Source organism: Seriola lalandi, unplaced genomic scaffold (genome assembly GCF_002814215.2).
Source record: "Seriola lalandi dorsalis isolate HSWRI2012SDOR001 ecotype SW California unplaced genomic scaffold, Sedor1 jcf7180002054945, whole genome shotgun sequence".
Taxonomy (NCBI): domain Eukaryota; kingdom Metazoa; phylum Chordata; class Actinopteri; order Carangiformes; family Carangidae; genus Seriola; species Seriola lalandi.
Window position 1 is genome coordinate 1,650,270 of NW_019525496.1, and position 16,022 is coordinate 1,666,291.

General features: G+C 40.4%; 1 protein-coding gene across 1 annotated transcript in view; it reads left to right on the top strand.

The window, feature by feature from the left end:
* Window positions 1-14,448, top strand: part of slc33a2 (solute carrier family 33 member 2) — a 23,625-nt gene extending 9,177 nt beyond the window's left edge. Inside the window, exons 3-6 of the mRNA XM_023394086.2 lie at window positions 2,432-2,579; window positions 6,976-7,076; window positions 9,699-9,808; window positions 12,464-14,448. Coding sequence (XP_023249854.1) covers window positions 2,432-2,579; window positions 6,976-7,076; window positions 9,699-9,808; window positions 12,464-12,670 — 566 coding nt within the window. The 3' untranslated portion in view covers window positions 12,671-14,448. The remainder of the gene's footprint in view (window positions 1-2,431; window positions 2,580-6,975; window positions 7,077-9,698; window positions 9,809-12,463) is intronic.
* Window positions 14,449-16,022: the final 1,574 nt, after the last annotated feature.

The window sequence follows — 16,022 nt, forward strand, 5'->3', positions numbered from 1 at the left end:
CCCCCCCCCCCTTTCACTCTTGTTCCCCCCTTTCCGCCTTCCCCTCCACTCTGCTTGTTTAATCTTTGCGGATGTCTAATGAAATCCCTGCTGAAATGGACAATTGTTGCTTTGAGAATATTTATAGAAAGGAATAATCAGCGTGGTTGTGTTTGTCTGCACGCCCTCCCCCAACCCCCCTCTTTAAAGAAATAATTAGTTGAAGGCAGGACTGTGAAAGCTCGGAGCTTTGAGCTAAACAACAGGCAGACAGGCACGGGAGCACAGAACCATGGGTAAACAACCCAGGCATCATGGGTACTGCTGCTGCCAATGTTTACTTTATTATGACTAATATGGTTACTGCACAGTTGATGCAACTCAGAACAGTTCAGTACAGAGGATGACAGATTATAATGTGAATAATGCACAGAGAGTGTGTAAGTGTATCAGTGCAGCTCCCACTGGGTGCGTGGAGTGATGGTAATGTCATGTCTAATATTACGAAGAGCTACTAATAAAAATTTAGTTAATTAATGTTAAATTTACTTGCATTGCTGTCAAAATATTTTTTTTCTATAATTGCATTATGCGTCATATTCACCAGAAGAATCTTGTTTAACTGTTTATTTGCGCAACCTTTCATCTGATCAATACAAACAGCTTCCTATTTCCTCTGAGGGCTCAGTTCCAAGGATTAACTATCGCTCAATCTGCACGTAATATTCTAGTCTTTTCCTCAGAGGTGAAGTAAGGTTAATCAGTGCCAAATCTAACTATTGGTGCATCGTCAGAATCTTTTTTTATGCCAGTGTTTTCAGTATTTTAGGGCTCAACAGGAAGATCTAATTATTTTCGTCATTCACAAATCTGCTGATTTTTTTTCTTCTATTAATTAATTAATTAATTAATTAATTAATTAATCACTTTGACTATAAAATGTCAAAAAAATGCCCATTATTATTTCCCCAAGCCAAACATGACCTGTACAAATTGCTTGTTTAATCTGAGCACCAGTCCAAAACCCCAAGGATATTCTGTTCGCTATCATGCATGAGCAAGAAAAGCTTCAGATTCTCACATTTGTGAAGCAGGAACCATGTTTGCAGTGAATTAACGTGGATGAGTAAGAGAGTCATAATATTGGTAAAGTGATAAATGTGGTTTATTGCCCAGCCGAAGTGCAGGCAATATACCGTTCAGTATATTTACTGTGATGTGAGGGAGCTCTGTAGACTGGCAGTGGTGGTGGTTCTTTGTCTCCTCATTTATCTTTCACTCTCTTCTCTCTCGTTTATCACCTTACTTCATCTGAAAGAGAAACGAAACATGTCTGTCTGTCAGGTAGATATGTTCAGTAAAAGTCGCTCCAAGCCTATGTGATTGGCTAATTTAACTTTCATGCCCAGCTTGAACGCAGTCATCCCTGTCTGTTTTAACTGTTGTAAATTGGCAACGGTGAAACATGCGTGACAGAAGTGAGAGGCAAGTGATTCCTACACAGAGAATCCACAGTTTCCACCCCACGTTTCTGCTGGGTTTTCACACCACTGTTCCAGCGGTGACACTCGCTCTCTGTCGCTACACTCAGTATCACTGGGAGCTTCTCAGCTTTCTCTTATTATTATTTTTTTTATTCCAGTCTGTTTCATCTGTCTTTTTTTCCCCTCTTTCTCTATTTTTGTTTGTCTCCTGGCTGACTGAGTGAGTGAGTCGTCAGTTGTGTTGCGTCGTCTTTGACAGCAGTCTGGGAGCCAAGCTGTCACTCACGCAGCTCCTTGGTCCCACTGTCTTTCTGAAGTCAGTCTCCATTAATATAATAATGGCGTATAGTCGGTGCCACTGAATATTTTACTGTAATGTTCAGCAGAACATTACCCCCACACTCAACGCCACACAGAGAAAGTCTTACTGTCTGACAGAAACTTTTTATTTTGACAGAAAGGTCTTTGTGAGGTCTGTTTCATCTGTGGAAGTTTTTCTGTTTTTGTTGTGTTTTCCTTTTTGTGCTTTATGAAAAGTGCTAGGCCCCCGTTTGATAAAGTGACTGAGGGTATTCTTTTTCTTGTCAGGCATCTATTATTGACACTTTCCAGGAATAGGCCTAGGTGCGCTGCGTGTCAGTGTGCTGTATTTGATTCTGCAGTCGTCATCTCAGGAAAACCATGTTGTTCAGTCTTGCAGGCTAAACAGTTTGGTTCAACATCCTCATTGTATTTGAGTGTGATTGGAGTAGGCGTGTGTACTCAGGAGATGTCTCACATATTTACTGTATGTAAAAAATAGTAGTGCTTAGTCAGAAACATACAGTACATATCACATGGTGTATTGATTGTATGTTTTACACCAAATTCTGTCATTCTGTGTATTTGACCAGATAACTCATTCCAGCCTCTCTCTTCTCATCTTTCTGTCTCTCACCCTCCTTTTCCTCCTGTCACTGTGTACGCAGGTGAGCAGGGTGCGGTGACCATGTTTCCTCTTTTCCTGTTGGATCACCACATGACCGCCAGGGAGCTCGGCTTCTGGAACGGCGTTATCGCCATGGGCTTCTCCATCTGCGGGTCGTCCCTGGGAGGACTGCTGCTCGCTCAGTTCAGGTTGTCTTCATCAACACCGTCATTCTCACCGCTTTTTTGTTTATCACTGACAAGCACCATGGCTGTTTTTGTATGGCAGCAATATTTTGTTACTCTGGAGGCTTTTCAGTGGTGGTTCAGTGTGAAAGAATCCACATCTTCCGCAAGTTGTCCAGTATTCACTAGGGTTTGCAACAGTTAATTTAATCATGGATTAATCTGCCTGTTATTTCCTCAATAAATCAACAAATCTTTTGTTATATGAACAGGTCAAAAAAGAAAGGAAAAGAAAACTGAAATATGCCCATAGCAGTTTCACAGAATCCAAGGTGATGTCTTTAGATTTTTTTTTCATGCAAATATTAAATTAAATATTGATATTCACACATGAATGTGACAGCTGACTGGGCACAAGGGGCCCCCCCAAATCACAGGGGATATGTGATATCTCTAGATCTTTATTCAAGTTAATTCAGAGTGTGGAAAACAAAACAGTTTTTATAAGAAACAAGCCAGTTTTAGTCAGTGCAAGAATGTTGGCATCATGCTTCCATCAGGAAAATAAGGTTTCACTGGTCCTGTCCTTCCAGTATTGGGACAGAAATGGGAGAAGATTGATAAGGTAGAGTCCACTGCTCCACATGAACAGATGATTATCATCTTATCAGATGTTACCATCATCTTCATCCTCCTCCTCCTCCTCTTCATTCTGCTCCTCTTCGGCTTCCTCTACCGACTCCTACTTTATTGAAGCTTTCTTCTTCCTCCTTTATACCTCCTCCTCGTCACTCTGTGCCCATTCTTCTATTTTTTATATTACTCTTCATACGCTCTTATGTATGTATGTATGTATGTGTGTGTGTGTGTGTGTGTGTGTGTGTGTGCGTGTGTGTGTGTGTGTCTGTCTGTCTGTCTGTCTGTCTGTCTGTCTGTCTGTCTGTCTGTCTGTGCACAGTAATTTAAGTAAACATAGCTTTGTTTGAGAGCTCAGGGACCCCCTGTGTCTGGAGTGTGGTGTGAGAACAGCATGAGCAGCAAATCCATCACACACACTCGTGCACAGATACAACGTGCTACTCTGGTTGAATTTAATTCTCAGGTTTACAGACAGATGCCAAGATGTAAGACTTAATAAGACTTTCTGATTAATATGTATAAACGCCTGTATTACAGTATATTAGATAACATCTATTATGGTGATTAGATGTAATAACTGGGTTGAAACACTAGTATTCTCTTTAAATTGTATATTTTTACACAGGTGTACAGTGTTAAAAAGCCAGCTGATACAAAATTACATTTAGAGAAATTTCTATAGGAAGTTGTTTTAATCCAGTTTTGGAAAAACAAATTCTGTCTTAATAGTATGATTGTATTTAACCTTTACATGTTTTCCCCCTCAGCACAGTGACTATGTGCCATTTGTGCCTGACCTTCGTTGCATAAGGTTTTACGTCTGCTTATACTAGGATCACATTATAGCACAGCCCTGCCTATGGCCAGTGTGATGTAATGGGAACTATAAATAACAATGCTTTTATGAAAGATAATGTGTTAGTTTCCACACCATGTATTACTGGACTCTTCCAACATCCAACCGTAATTCCTTCCTTCCATCCACATCTAGAAATCTATTTAGCTAAAACTCTTTGCCCTTATACAGGACACATATATTAGGGACACAGTAAATCAATTAATGGAGAGGTGAAGTTGTGTCTTTTGCTTTGGTATGTGTGTTTGTACTGTATGTGTTTGTGTGCTTGCTTGATTTGTTTGACATGTATCAGTTGCTCTGTGCTCTGTCTGATGTCAGTCTTTTTGTCTTTGTGTCGAGTTTTCAGCTGGCTCCCAGGTTTTTTTTTCTCCTCTTGTAAAGTGACACTAGCAAACACAGAGCATGTCTCCAAAGGCAACATTTTTGTTGAAGAGAGAGCACTTTCAAAAGATGTCATTGTCATATTTTGGCTTTTGATCTTTCACTCTTTCTCTCCATCTCACTTGTAAAGGACCCGTAACTTTTACAGGCAGTAAAATGTTCATACGCTGACAAAGACAGAAGTACGTCGTCTAAACATCTTATTTTGTTGAAGAAAGACAGAAACTCTGTGGGAATCACAGGTTTAACTTTGCCCCTAAGAAGCCATTTGATAGTCCAAACATATTAAAAAATGATAAAAAACGTCTTTTGTGATTCACTGATCCAAAGCACTGGATCAGTGTCCTTTCCCATAGATCAGTCTTACAAAAATGATCCAGTGAGGTTAAAACATTTTACACAAAAAAAGGAAGCACTGGTTTTGGATTGGTTGTCAACATAGAGGTCGTGTGTCTGTCTCTGTAGTGAGAGAGAATTCCTCATTTTAAAACCAAGGTAATAGTCAACTATTTAAACCCACTATTGTTGTGGTAATCTGGAAAATTATATTTCACCCTCCTTGACCTGAAGCACTTTTGTTATGGTATGTGTATTATTACAGCTGATGAAATTAGAGTGTGGGGATAATCACTTAATAATTTTTTTCAGCCTCTGATAAAATACAGTTTGATAGATGAAAATTTGGTTGTATTCACTGGGAAGGGAAAATGGAAACTGCAACTACTATAAATAAGAAAGTTTATATCACCCTGTTGCTGTTTTTGAGATTACATAGCCTAAATTTTTAGAGTTAGAAAAGAGACACAAATTTATGTGCTGATGGCTACAAAGAGTTTTACATGTAAATTACAAGTTAAATTTATGACTCAGTTGTTGATTAAAATTATGTTGAAGTTGATATTTTGGTTGTATGTACCTTCCAGTGTAAGATGAATACTTTCACACACACACACACACATATATATATACATACACAGTAAGAGCTGTGCGGTAGGCTGTGGTCCCACCTCTAAAAGCTCAGTTGGAGTTTATCCTCCCCACCATCAGAAACGGCTGAGTGGTCAGTGAGTGACCCCCTTTATAACCGCCACTGGCAACCTGAGAACATGGCTATTCTTATCCGGGCCTGGCCCATGTGAGGTGGCAGCCAGACAGGTTCTCTTTCTCTCTCTCTCTCTCTCTCTCTCTCTCTCTCTCTTACACACACACACACACACACATACATACACACACCAACACACACCCCTCAGCATCTCTTGAGAGTGCATGATATGAAAGGCTGTCATTGAGAAGGGAGGTAAAGGAGAAGCAGAGAGAAGAATGTCTTTAGCATGTGAATGATGCAGGATTGTTTTTCCAGTAGAGAGGTAAGGAAAGTCTAGGTGGAGAGGGAGAGATGGTGAGGGGTGGGGGGGTGGGGTGTGGTGTCTTGTACACAAAAAAAGAGAAATAAAGGTCTGTATGACTGAATATTTGTGGGCTGCAATGATTAGTTAATCAATTAGTGTTGACTATTTTAATAATTGATAATAATAATAATTGTCATTTTTTCAAGACACATATTTGATAGTTGCAGCCTCTTGAGGATTTGCTGCTTTTTGTCATTTTAACATTATATGAATATCTTCAGGTTTTGGATTATTAATCGGACATAACATTGGGCTCTGAGAAATTGGTGGTGGCCACTTTTCATTGATCCATAGATTTCTTTTGATAGGTCAAAAGATTAATCAAGAAAATAATCTGCTGATTATTTGATTAAGAAAATAATGATTAGTTGCAGCCTTAAACCAAATAATCACAACATACCTTTTTTTCGAGTGCGGTCAGGGAGCTTTGCTGCAAGTCAGCGGTCTCCCTCCTGGGCAGACATGTTTAAAGACTATGTAGCAAAACAGTGAGCACAGTCACTGGGTGTCATCACTTGTGGGACTTTAAATCTTGATGATGGAATGAAAATGTTAATGGTTTTTACTTTCTTAGTGCACTCATCCAACTAAATCAGATATCCTGCTTTGTGTGACTTCTTCCTCACAGCCTTTCTTTTTTACACATAAATAATTACATGCAAAAAAAAAAAAACATAAACACACATTCAGTCCCTTGAGTGGCAGGCATCCTCTGAGTGATTGGCATTATTAATCCCTGATGTCACACAACAGTGCGAGCTCTTTTGTGTGTGTGTTTTGTGTGTGTGTATGTTAACAATGTTTAATTATCTTCCTCATGCTGGGGATCTCCTTAGGTTATTGATTACGTCACGAACCAAACCCACAGGGGGATGATTTTCTTGCACTTACAGGGAATCAATTAGCGTCTGGGGACTTGTTTACTTACGCACGTGCACGCATGTTTCTGTGTGTGCGCGCGTGTGTGTGTAATTGTGTGTGATATGAAGAGAAACACAGAATGTCTCTAAATTTAATGATACTAGCCTGGAGTCACTGTCACCACATGTCATGCCACTGAACAATAACACACGTACCTGAAAGTTGGTGAATATCTCTCTGATTCTCGGTTTGTTTGCTGCTCTTTCCTCAGCATTGGGGCTCTGATGCGACGAGTGTTTGTATTGCGAACCGTCAGCATGGTCTTCCAGAGCTCTCTACTCACCGTGCTGGAACCATCGCCACTAATGAAAGGTGAGAAACAGACTGAAACAAATACAGTCATTGACAAGCTGGCAGGAACCAATTGAACTGGAACCCAATTTCACCACATATTACTAATTACCGCGATCCTACACTATACAGTCCGGTTTGTCAGTTTATGGTGGTGCTCTGGGGTAAAACTGATGGAATGACAAGAAGAATATAAAACCTCAATACAAGTGTTTAAACACTGATACAAGGGGTTTGTTAGTCTTTCATTCTGTGTCTGTGAATAGTGTATTAGAGCACCACATGTTGTTTATCGAGTTCTGTAGATTTGCATATTTAGACTTTCCAGATCCTGATCCCATACACATATTGTCCTCATCGGAAACTCTAGTTCCTTGAATAAAGAATCACTCAATAACATGCAAGCAAGTGTAAATAAACTGACTGAAGTCATAGATGTATAATGTGAGTTTATGTGGATAAACACATTATCTCAGTAAAACACAAGCACAGTCACACTGACTGCACTTTATTCAATGAAGTTACTTAACTTAATGAAGTTAGATTATCTTGAGGATAAGCACTACTTCAGTTGCTGTTTTGACACCATTGTTCAGTCATAAACACTACAGAATTTTGTAATGTAGAGAATAAAAAGCCCCTGGGTACTTGTAACATAAGGTGTGTGTTGTGCATTCTTTCTAATGTTAAAGGAGAAATTGTTAGCTGATTTCTGTCAGTGTGGCTGGCAGCTTAGTAATTTGATATAAAGGTTAAGTAACATCCATACAGTAGGACTTTACAATAGACCTTCTCCGTGAAAGCTGTAAATCCTTTTGTAGAATTATTGACTCATTTCCGTGTCTGATTTGTGTTTGACCTGCAGCCAGAAAACCAGTGGTCAAAAAAGACCAAGTCTACGTACCCCAGCTAAATTTTAAAATTCAGTTTTTGTAAAAAAACAACCAGCCAACCACAAAAAAGAAGTGAAGAAGAAACAACACACCATTTCCATTTCTGTGGCGGCTTCCTGCTGTTTTGAATGCATTCTTTATTGCAAACAGATTACAACAAGAGAAGATGGCCGAGACTTTCAGTGACTCAAATTAACCAAGGTGACGCAGAGCAGTCACCAATCAGCTAGTCAACTGTGATGGCACCCACCTGTCACTCAAAGCTGCCATTCCCTCAATTATGCATAACTTAAAGCCTTAATAAGATTTTAATGGGTGAGTTATATATAAATTCACACCCCGTATAGTTTTCATGAATGGGGAAATTAGCTCTAGAGACTAAAACTTTTTTTTGTACCAGGCTGTAAACGTCTTTATTTCTGCTGTAAAGTATAGTTGCGCATAAGTTAACATGTGAGTCTATGAGGATTGACTCACTTTTAGAGCCAGCCTCAAGTGGTCATTGGAGGAACTGCAGTTTCTGGCACTTTGTTGTTGGTTTTATTTTTCAGCCCCGAAACTTGCCGCTTGTCTAAAACCTGAACTCCATCAGTTCAAGTTGCAAGACAAGTTGTGGGATAGGGAAATGAAAAAAATGACATGTGTCTTAGAATAAAATTATGCATTTTTTTTTTTTTTGCTTGAGTTTGCTTTTGTCTTTTGAAAACTTCTACCTCTTCAGGCCTCTGAAAATGAGGTAAATTTAACAGTCATAGAATCTGAAAGCATTCTTTGGTACAGCTCACAGTACAATAGCTTGTCATCATGAAGAGGGGAAAGACATAATAATAGTTTAGATGGGGATGATGGTACACACTCAAACTTTAAAAGTATTTACTGATGCCTTAAGGCATTCTTATCTAATAAAGGTTGCAAACCACTGGCCTGCAGTACAAGCTTTTGATGTTCAGTATTAATACAGCACAAGAACACATGATGCAGAGGACGTTGATAGACAGATGCTGTCTCTCTCCCGAGAGCCATTTAGTTGTTAATGTCTGAATGACACATCTGATTCTGTTGCACAGCCAGTCCCAAAGCATTTGGGATTCAAATCCGCGCCATTCATCTCTGCCAGAGATGTCTGTTCCCCTATCAAACCTCTCAGACTGAAAGTTGGGGCCTCTCCCTCTTCCACTTTCAACCCAGAACAAAGATCTCAGGAAAACTCAACTGAAAAAAAAAAAAAAAAAGAAACAGAAAAACATTCAGTTTCAGATTTTTCAATATTACATGATAACCCTCCGCTTCCCATTCTTCTAGCCTGATCAGTCAGTGTATCTGTGTGAGTCTTGTGTCGCTGAGTGTAGAGTCTTATTCTGCAAAAACTCTGGCGGCTTGAGTGAATAATTCAGTGTTAGCGGGAGCAGAGACAGATAGGCTCTGTGGTTCCTCTGTGTTTCCCCACTAACACTGCTCTGCCACTTCCCCTCAGAGGATAGACTACATGTGTTTTGGGGACAAGGGGGAGTGGAGGTGGTGGTGGTGGTGGGAGAAAGGAGAGGAGGCACTTCAGCAGCTTACCGTTTACAACTGCTTTGCCTCCCTACTTTGACTTCTACATAGAATAATATAGGAGAAGTGTAGCAGAGCAGACAACAGCGTGAAATTGATAGTTTTCTGCTTTTTTCACTAAAAATTCCTGTAGATTTTCTCAGACGTGTTGTACCTGTTTTTGATTGATATTTCTGGCGTGTGTTCGTTCCCTCAGGTATGGCCGTCCTGAGCATGAGCGTTCAGCACTTCCTGGGTGGTCTCATCACCACGCTCACCTTCACTACCATGATGCATTGCACTCAGAGGGCAGAGGAAAGCATTCAGGTAAAAATGGACTTAACTCATACCTGCCTCATTCTGGAGACCCAGGCTGCTGTTATGTAATAATTCTGCTCTGTTGTCACTATCTCTTCAGCGTTAATTGTCTCGTTATGTGATGTTAGGTCATCTCCTTTGGCCTAACAAACACACAACACCATCTCTCTTTTCTTTTCTCCCTCCTTCCGTCCCTTTTTCCTCTCGTCGGTCTCAGTTTAATTGTGCTACTTTGTAATGTTAGGTCATTTCCTTTGGTTGTCTGTGTGGGCCGGAGATGGAAATCATCAGCATACAGTACCACACCTGTTGTCACCTACCTGTCACTTCTCATCAGCTGTTTCCACCTGGAACATCTCTAAAGTCTAAGCAGACCCAGTTTCTATTCATCGCTTCTTTTCTTTTTGCCCCCCTCCCACCTGCCCCTCCACTGGCATTGTCTCTCCTACTACCTCACTCTATTTCTTTGTCATTCTGTAGTCCTTTAAATGCTCTCTTTTCCACTCTGACTTTTTCCTCTCCTCTCTCGTTTTCTCCTCTTTGACATAACTCCTTTTGTCCCCGTCGTAACTGGGCCATCGTTGCCTGGAGGTGATCGTTGTTCACACAGCCGTTCAGACATCACTCAGTCAATCTCTGAAGGTGACAAATTATCATTTAAATTGCTGTCACTCTTAAAGTGGAGAAGGAAGATTGAAAAAAAAAAAATCACATCTGCAGCACAGATATCAGGAGCCGGTTACACATAAAATAAAAAACAGGAGAGAACCAATCACAACATGTGACGATGAGAACCAGGGATCATTTGAGAGGTTCTCATGACACATATACTGTTTGCTTTTTAGTGTGTCTGTGTTTGAATCTGTGTGTGTATGTGCATGCGGATTGGGAGAGCATTAGCTCACCTGTGGTCGTTGTGTGTGTGTGTGTGTGTGTGTGTGTGTGTGTGTGTGTGTGTGTGTGTGTGTGTGTGTGTGTGTGTGTGTGTGTGCGTGTGTGCGTGTGTGTGTGTCATTGAAGGTAGTGCTATCCAGTGACAGAAAACTGATAGTGTGAGTGCTTGTTAACGATCCCCAGGAGACAGAAACCAAATCTGTTAAACAAGTTGCTCAGAATAAAGGCACTCCACTTAGCTGTGGTCACACAGGCTCTCAAAGCTCTTTACCTCGGCCTACAGACCACAGCTACAGCTCAGATATGGTCCGAACTCACCACCACATCACTTCATTTTCAGTCTTTGTTTTCAAGTGAGAAGTGTCCTTTAAGGATTGTCATCAGTGTAGTCTTAGATGACAGGAGAAAGGGTACAAAGTTGGCTGTCGTAGAAGCCTGTCATGGATGAAAACATTTCAGCATGATAATATTTATATGATGGAAGAATTGACTGCTGCAGATCATAATCTGTCGTCATTATTAGTTTTTGATTAACTGATTAATTAATTAGACAACAAAATGTCAGAAAATAATGAAAAGACCAAATATCTTGTTCGATCCAACCAACTGTTCAAAACCAAAAGATATTCAGTTAGCAATCAATGAGAGATATAAAAGCAGTAAATCCTCAGATTGGAAAAGCTGGAGCTACTACAGAGGAGAAAAAAAACTTCCATTCATTTTTTTTTTTTTTTTTTGGCAATCTATTAATCGATTAATCAACAAATTGTTGCTGCTCAGAATTTTTCATTCTTTGTCCTGTAAGAGAAGCCTAAGGCATTTGTAGTTTGTGGACATAGTGAAGGATTACCTTGTTTACCTGGTGTGTTTAAAACAAATTTTAATCCATATTTATATGATGGAAAGATTAAAAGTATTTGTTAAACCCGAGAGACGAATGAGCCTAATGAATTAATTTGTTCAGTTAATGGTCTAGGTGTCACTAGAGTCCTTCTGTTTTGTTGGACTCACCTGCTGAATGCGGTGCTCTCGGACTGAGCGAGGAGGCTCCGAGAGATTAGGTAATCTCTGCCCCTCTCCCTCTCCCTCTCTCTCACTCTCTCTCCCTCTCTCTCTCCCTCTCTCTCTCTCTCCCTCTCCCTCTCTCTCTCTCTCTCTCTCTCTCTCTCTCCCTCTCCCTCTCTCTCTCTGTCTCCCTCTCTCTGTCTCTCTCCCTCTCTCTCTCTCTCTGTCCCTCTCTCTCTCTCCCTCTCCCTCTCTCTCTCTCTGTGTTGAAAGCCTTGAGGCTGGGATCAGATACTCTTCTTCGTTTGGCCTCCTTCCATCGTCTCAGGCCATGATCTCACGCTTTCTCTTTCAGGCATCCAGTCTCTTTTTTTCTTGAATTTATTTTTCTCATGTATTGTTTTCCTTTTGCACTTTGGGGTTTTACCTTTCAAAATCGCACCTTTCCCTCATTGCTCTGCCTGTTTGTGGCTAACTGTTCTGTATTAAAGGTTTGAGAGCAATCAGCTGATAAGTTGTGGAACAGGTTTGAATGAAGTGTCACCTTCTCCACCCATGTTACCCTCTCTACTTTCCCATTCACTACACTCTCCTTTTACTCACAATGTCTGTCTTTCTTTCCCAAACCCTCTCTTTTCCTCCTGTCCTTTTTCTCCTCTCACTTTCCTCTTCTTTCCCTCCTCCTTTTAATCTCTTTTCTCATCATTCCTCCTCCTACTGCTCTTTTCCCATCATCCTACTTCTCGGCTGCCGTTCCCCCTTTAGGCGACCCACTACAGTTTCCTGGCGACTCTGGAGGTGCTGGGGAAGCTGACGTTCAGCGCTCTGGCCGGAGGCGTGGTGGATTGGTTTGGTTTCCAAATTGCCTTCCTCTTCTTCCTCACCCTCTCTGCTGGGACGGCCCTGCATGTGTGGACGGCTACCTTCACTGGTGCTCTCAGGGAACACCAGCTCAAAGAACAGCCCAAATGAGATCACAATCAGGGCGAACGGTCCTGATACGGAGGAGTCTGCAGGTGCTGAAATAGTGTTAAAATATTTTGAGCTGTATACTGGTAGTCACCAGTATACAGACACCTCAGAAGTCCCTGAATCCCACAAAATGTAACGCTCATGACTTCAGCAAATCATTTCATTATAGAAGGTCTTAAATAAGTTGACTTTCTTGTTCTGCCATTTTTAAGGAGAAATCAGCCATGTGGTTAAGTGCTCTATTTCAGAGTGTATTTTTTTTATTTTAATTACATTTTTTTCCAAATATCACTTGCAAAACCGGCCTTATGTTTTATTTATGTTGCATTTAGACTGTCTTGAGAAGTCTTAATATTTACGGTAGTTTGATGAAACAGATACTGACGTAGGTAAGGATTAGTAGTTTTGTGGACAGGATGAGACTGGTTCATCCAGTGAGTGTGATGAACTGATGGGGTTTAGTGATGTACAGTCATACTGTACTGAGAGCTGAAAAGTACTTTGGGGGAATATAATCCAAGCTGTTTTTCTCATCTGAGCCATTTTAATGTTTTAAAAAGCCAGCAATAAGAGCTGTAGCCAAAAGCAATATCGCGACTTTGTAATGCTTGTTCTATTACACTGTACTGTATATGAATATGTTAGTCATTCTCCTGAGTTGTATGGTTTACAGTTCTAAATAAATGCATCTCTACTACCTCGTATCAGCATTGTATGGTACGATGCACCAGTAATGCACCAAGTAGAGTATCCACTCATTCACAATGAATAGTTTCAGCACATACACTCTGTTACCTAAGCTACAACAGTTAGCCAATGTAGGTTTTCAGTTACTGGGACTGTTTCACTTTCGAACGGGAAGTTCAGCTGTTGAATGAGGAGCATTTATTCTGTTTGATTAACCACTAGTTTTTAAAGTAAAATCCCAGGAACGCTGTATTTTATGGGCCCCATATTTTCTAGCTAATATCCTTAAAATTTGTATTTAGCTGTAAATAACAAGGATATTTCCAAGAAAAGGCCAACACAATTTGGTACGAACTGTAAGGGAAATGGAGAAAGTGTTTGTGGTATAGTATTCAGCTCAGGGAAATATGGGACCTGTAAAATAGAGCTTTACTATCATCTTTTTCCCTTTGCAATTGCATAGGTTTATCCTGACAGTCAGCTTACTTCCATAAGGAAACCTCAGCCTCACAAACTGCATGGTGCCATCTCCTCTCAGTTTTTCATTGTTCTTTAATGAACTCTGAAAAAAACTCTCCTCTCAATGAAACTTGAAAGACCAATGCCACTGGTAAATTGCAGTTGCTGATAAAATTGTATGACCTTTGTGTTTTATGTAAAAACAAAAATGTCTAAAATATGTACTATATGATATACTGTAACTCTCCATGGTACTGTACACTATAGAAGAAAACTTTCTCAATACTTAAAATATGAATGAAACAGCAGCGCAGAATGTTTTTTTTTTTTTTTTTTTTTTTTCTGTCAGGCTGTGGAAGAATAAAATAAAAACCCTTCATACAGGTGAATGTATCAATAGAAACAAAGTCTTAAAATTGATAATCGTGCGGAGACAGGCAGGTAGGTTTAAATAAAGGCAGCAATCTCAGCAAACAAAATAAAACAGCTGGTCACCTGCTTTCACCCACATATTAAATAAAGGGATGCCATAACATCATGACTGGTTTATCCACTTGTTGCAAAGCACATCTCTTGTCTTTCAGCTACTGCGCTGCCTGTGATTTGCACAAAAATAAAACTGCTGAGTGAAACCTGGAGTCTGTGATTTTGTGTCTCCTCCTCCTTTGTGTTTGTCAAAAACATTTTATCACATTTTCTACCCCCAGGAGAGAGGTCCTGTGTGGTCTGTGAGGGCGCTTCACCTTTGAAAATACACCGTGGCTTGCAACTGCTCTGAACACCGTCTCTCTGCGGCGCACTGGCTGAGGGCTACAGGAGTGAATAGGGCCCGTGTCACAGGATCCACAAGCCATACAGCTCTAATGACACAACAAATGCTGTGAAGGAGGATTAGGCCAGCTTACATGGCCCCTCAATACACCTCCACTTTACACTTTCTCACCCGGCCTCATTATGTGGGCGTGCTGTTTGTGTAGTGGGATCAGCGATGCAGGGATAGAGAGGGAGGGTCTGAGGAGAGAGGCTTATGTTTTATCCACTCGCCATTCTCAGAAAAGAGCGTGCGTCGAAAGCGATAGGTCTGTTTAGTTTGGTGTCTTTTGAAAAGTTACATGAAACCACAAGCCCATTTAAACCTTTGAGTGTGGTATGTAAGAGAGGAGGGTTTATTTTTCTTTACAGTTTTCTCTGCAGTATGAGATCCTGTAAATCATCAAAAAAAAAAAAAAGACCACCAACCATCCAGAATTACATTAGCCTGTACACAACCAACAAGGTCATCTGCCTCCTGTCAGGAAGGAGCTTTTATTCATCTGCTTGGAAACCTGTAACTGCTGCAAAAAGCTTGCTTACATGAGTACTGTGAGACCCTGAGTTTATTATTTGTGATATGAATATGTGGTACGAGTGAAAAGGGACACCACAAGGTTGCTTAAGTAGTTGTTCTGGAGCTTTTGATTGTATCACACAATCTTCCTCAGTAAGATGGAAGTGGTCATGGAATTGTACATGTTCAAATTTCCTTTTTTTTTTTGAGTACTTCTCATCCACGATAACTTAAAACACATTGAAAGTTTGAATTGAACTTTCAACTGGGCAAACAAAGAAGACCATGTAATACAATAAAAAGCTCCAGAAATGCTGCTCAAATGAACCTTATGATGAGATTATGTTTCGTCCACTACTGTTTCACATCTCTTCATAAACAGTCTCCTGATCACTGTGGATCATCCACATAGCTGACTGTAAATGGTTTCCACTGGGACTGTTTTCTTCCGTAGAAAGTAGTTCCAGTAAAAACATACAATATTAAATGAGAAATGTGTTAACTGCAGGCAGATGATTTTGGAGCCTGCAGTTTTAAAGCTTGTGCAGACAAAAGAGTGAGGAAAGGTAGGTGGTAGGTGGTCTGGATCCTACAGTGCTGATGAGAGTGAGACCTCCTACTGTGGTTGCCAGATTGGCAGAGACCCCCTGTGGAGATATTGCGTGTCTGAGGGCCACCATCCATGCCACTGTTACCATTCGAGCAATATAATGGTGGATTTGATGTACATGTTGCCTCACATGTTAGCCGTCAACTTTGTTAGAATAATAGCAGTCATGGGAATTGCATATGCCTTGTTGCCAAGTGTGAAAGAAGCTGGGTCATTTTTATCAGGCATGTGTTGTGCACATAAAGTCTACCTTAGACTTAAAAGTGTTA